The following is a 2,744-nucleotide window of genomic DNA, read 5'->3' as shown; positions in this document are numbered from 1 at the left end:
TAGAATAGATCTTGAAGAAATTCAGGATCATCAAACAAACATTGAACAACCTGTAGTAGAACAGCTTCAACCACATAATGATGAGGTAGATACAGAAGCTGTTGATACACAAGGGCTTCGTAGGTCAGTAAGAACACGCTCAACTCCCAAGAGATACCAATTTCTTGTGAGCCATAGCAATGATGTGCTAGTCATTCAAGATGACGAACCTACTACCTACCAAGAGGCAATAAGCAATCCAGACTCCTCTAAATGGTTAGAAGCCATGAATTCTGAAATAAATTTCATGTATGACAATAAGGTGTGGACCTTAGTTGATCCACCTGAAGGGTGTAAATGGATCTTCAAGAAGAAGACTGACATGGATGGTAATGTGGTTACCTATAAAACTAGACTGGTAGCCAAAGACTACAAGCAGAAAGAGGGAATCGATTACGACGAAACTTTCTCACCAGTAGCTATGCTTAAATCCATTCGGATATTGCTTGCAATAGCAGCAAATCATGACTATGAGATTTGGCAGATGGATGTAAAGACCGCGTTCCTAAACGGGACATTGCATGAGGATGTGTATATGACACAACCTGAAGGCTTTACATCTACAAATCCTAGTCAAATATGTAAGCTACAAAAGTCTATTTACGGACTTAAGCAAGCATCTAGGAGTTGGAACATCCGATTCGATGAGACGATCAAAGAATTTGGATTTCTCAAGAATCCGGATGAACCTTGTGTGTATAAGAAGGTTAGTGGGAGTTCGATTGTTTTCCTTATTCTATATGTAGATGACATATTAATAATGGGAAACAACATACCGATGTTACAATAGGTAAAGGGTTGGTTGTCGAAGAACTTTTCCATGAAAGATTTAGGAGAAGCGGCCTATATATTAGGCATTAAGATCTAGAGGGATAGAACTAAAAGGCTACTAGGTCTTTCACAATCTACGTACATAGAAAAAGTGCTAAAAAGGTTTAGCATGGATCAGTCTAAGAGGGGTAATTTACCTATGACTCATGGTATAAGCCTTTCTAAAAATATGTGTCCAAGGACACAAGTTGAGACTGATAAGATGCATACTGTTCCATATGCTTCAGCAATTGGATCAATTATGTATGCTATGTTATGTACAAGACCTGATGTCTCATATGCTCTGAGTGTCACAAGCAGATTTCAGGCTAATCCAGGTGAGGGTCATTGGACAGCCGTTAAGAACATTCTTAACTACTTAAGAAGGACCAAAGATTTGTTCTTAATATATGGAAAAGGTGAGTTAGAACTCAAAGGCTATACGGATACGAGTTTTCAATCAGATAAGGATGATTGTAAATCACAGTCAGGCTTCATTTTTACTCGTAATGGAGGTGCCGTCTGTTGGAAGAGTTCCAAACAAGACACCACAGCAGATTCTACAACAGAGGCTGAGTACATTGCGGCCGCCGAAGCAGCTAAGGAAGCAGTTTGGATCAAGAAGTTCGTAACTGAACTTGGTGTGATTCCAACCATTGTTGATCCGGTCACTTTGTACTGTGATAACAATGGGGCTATAGCTCAAGCCAAGGAACCCAGGTCTCATCAGCGATCCAAACATGTGCTTAGAAGATTTCACTTGATTAGAGAAATCGTTGCTAGGAATGATGTAAAGATAGAGAGAGTCTCCACAGAGGATAACATAGCTGATCCTCTCACTAAAGTCCTTTCTCAAAAGAAGCATGATAGTCATGTATTATCTTATGGGATGGAAAACATGGAAAATATGTTTTAGTGCAAGTGGGAGATTGTTGGAGTGTATGCCCTAAAACAATGTATTTGTTTTATTTTATGCATTCCTTATTATATGTTTTGTATTTTAATAACTTCTTATTTATCTGTTAACTATTAGTTATAACCGATAAAGTCCTTAGAATATTTACTGATGTGATGGTAGTCACAAGAGTTGGTGACCATGAGATATCAATCGCATTTATAGTAATATTCTTAGAATTCCCTAGTTATAGTACTAATGAAATAGGACATCTTTAGTACGGTAAAACTAGTACACAGTTAGCCTCTGATTAAGGTAATTAGTGGTTGTTCTCATCAACCATGGTATAAAGATATCTAGGCTAATGTGTAGATGATTTGAAGAGTTCAAATGCATTGGAGTGATCCGTTTAAAGATCCCGTTAGGATATCTATCTAGTGCCAATGGTGTATCTCTAGTAAAAAATTGTGTAAGTGATCCTACGACTTGAGATCACCATAGTATCTTGAGTGTGAATCACTGCATTTTGACTCTAATTACTTGTTACTCTTCATGAGTACCTTAAAATGTAGAAGTTGGATGTAGTGTGAAGCACGTAAAGAAAATGGGTGATCAAGATAGAATTTACCACTCTGATAGAAGGAGTTGATATCCGGATGGCCACTAGTAGAAAATTAACCCTAAAGTCGACTATTAGATAAATTGAAGAATGTCTTCAATTTAACCTAATTCAGGGTAAATTTCGGGAACTAGAAAAACTTAATTAGTCATCAGGGAATTGGCACTTATTCCTCATTCCTGACTAATTGGATAGCTTTGGTGAAAGGATAATAATTATACGGTAATTTTTCACGGAAAGGTTAGGTCAAATTCCCTTGACTAATTCCGAGGAATTGGGCAATCACGATGTGTTGCTAGACACCGCTCGTGGTCTAGAATTATGGATTGATGTTTTATTATAAGTTATGATAAAATAAAGTCGTTTATTTTATCTAATTAT

At 37.2% G+C, this 2,744-nt stretch overlaps 1 protein-coding gene across 1 annotated transcript; it reads left to right on the top strand.

The window, feature by feature from the left end:
• The first annotated feature begins 979 nt into the window (after positions 1–979).
• LOC140038412 (secreted RxLR effector protein 161-like) lies at positions 980–1,765 on the top strand. Its single transcript, XM_072083764.1, has one exon. The coding sequence runs from the start codon at positions 980–982 to the stop codon at positions 1,763–1,765; it is 786 nt and encodes a 261-aa protein (XP_071939865.1).
• Positions 1,766–2,744: the final 979 nt, after the last annotated feature.

The sequence above is a fragment of the Coffea arabica genome, chromosome 3e, assembly GCF_036785885.1.
Source record: "Coffea arabica cultivar ET-39 chromosome 3e, Coffea Arabica ET-39 HiFi, whole genome shotgun sequence".
Taxonomy (NCBI): Eukaryota; Viridiplantae; Streptophyta; class Magnoliopsida; order Gentianales; family Rubiaceae; genus Coffea; species Coffea arabica.
This window is presented reverse-complemented; position numbering and strand designations above follow the sequence as displayed.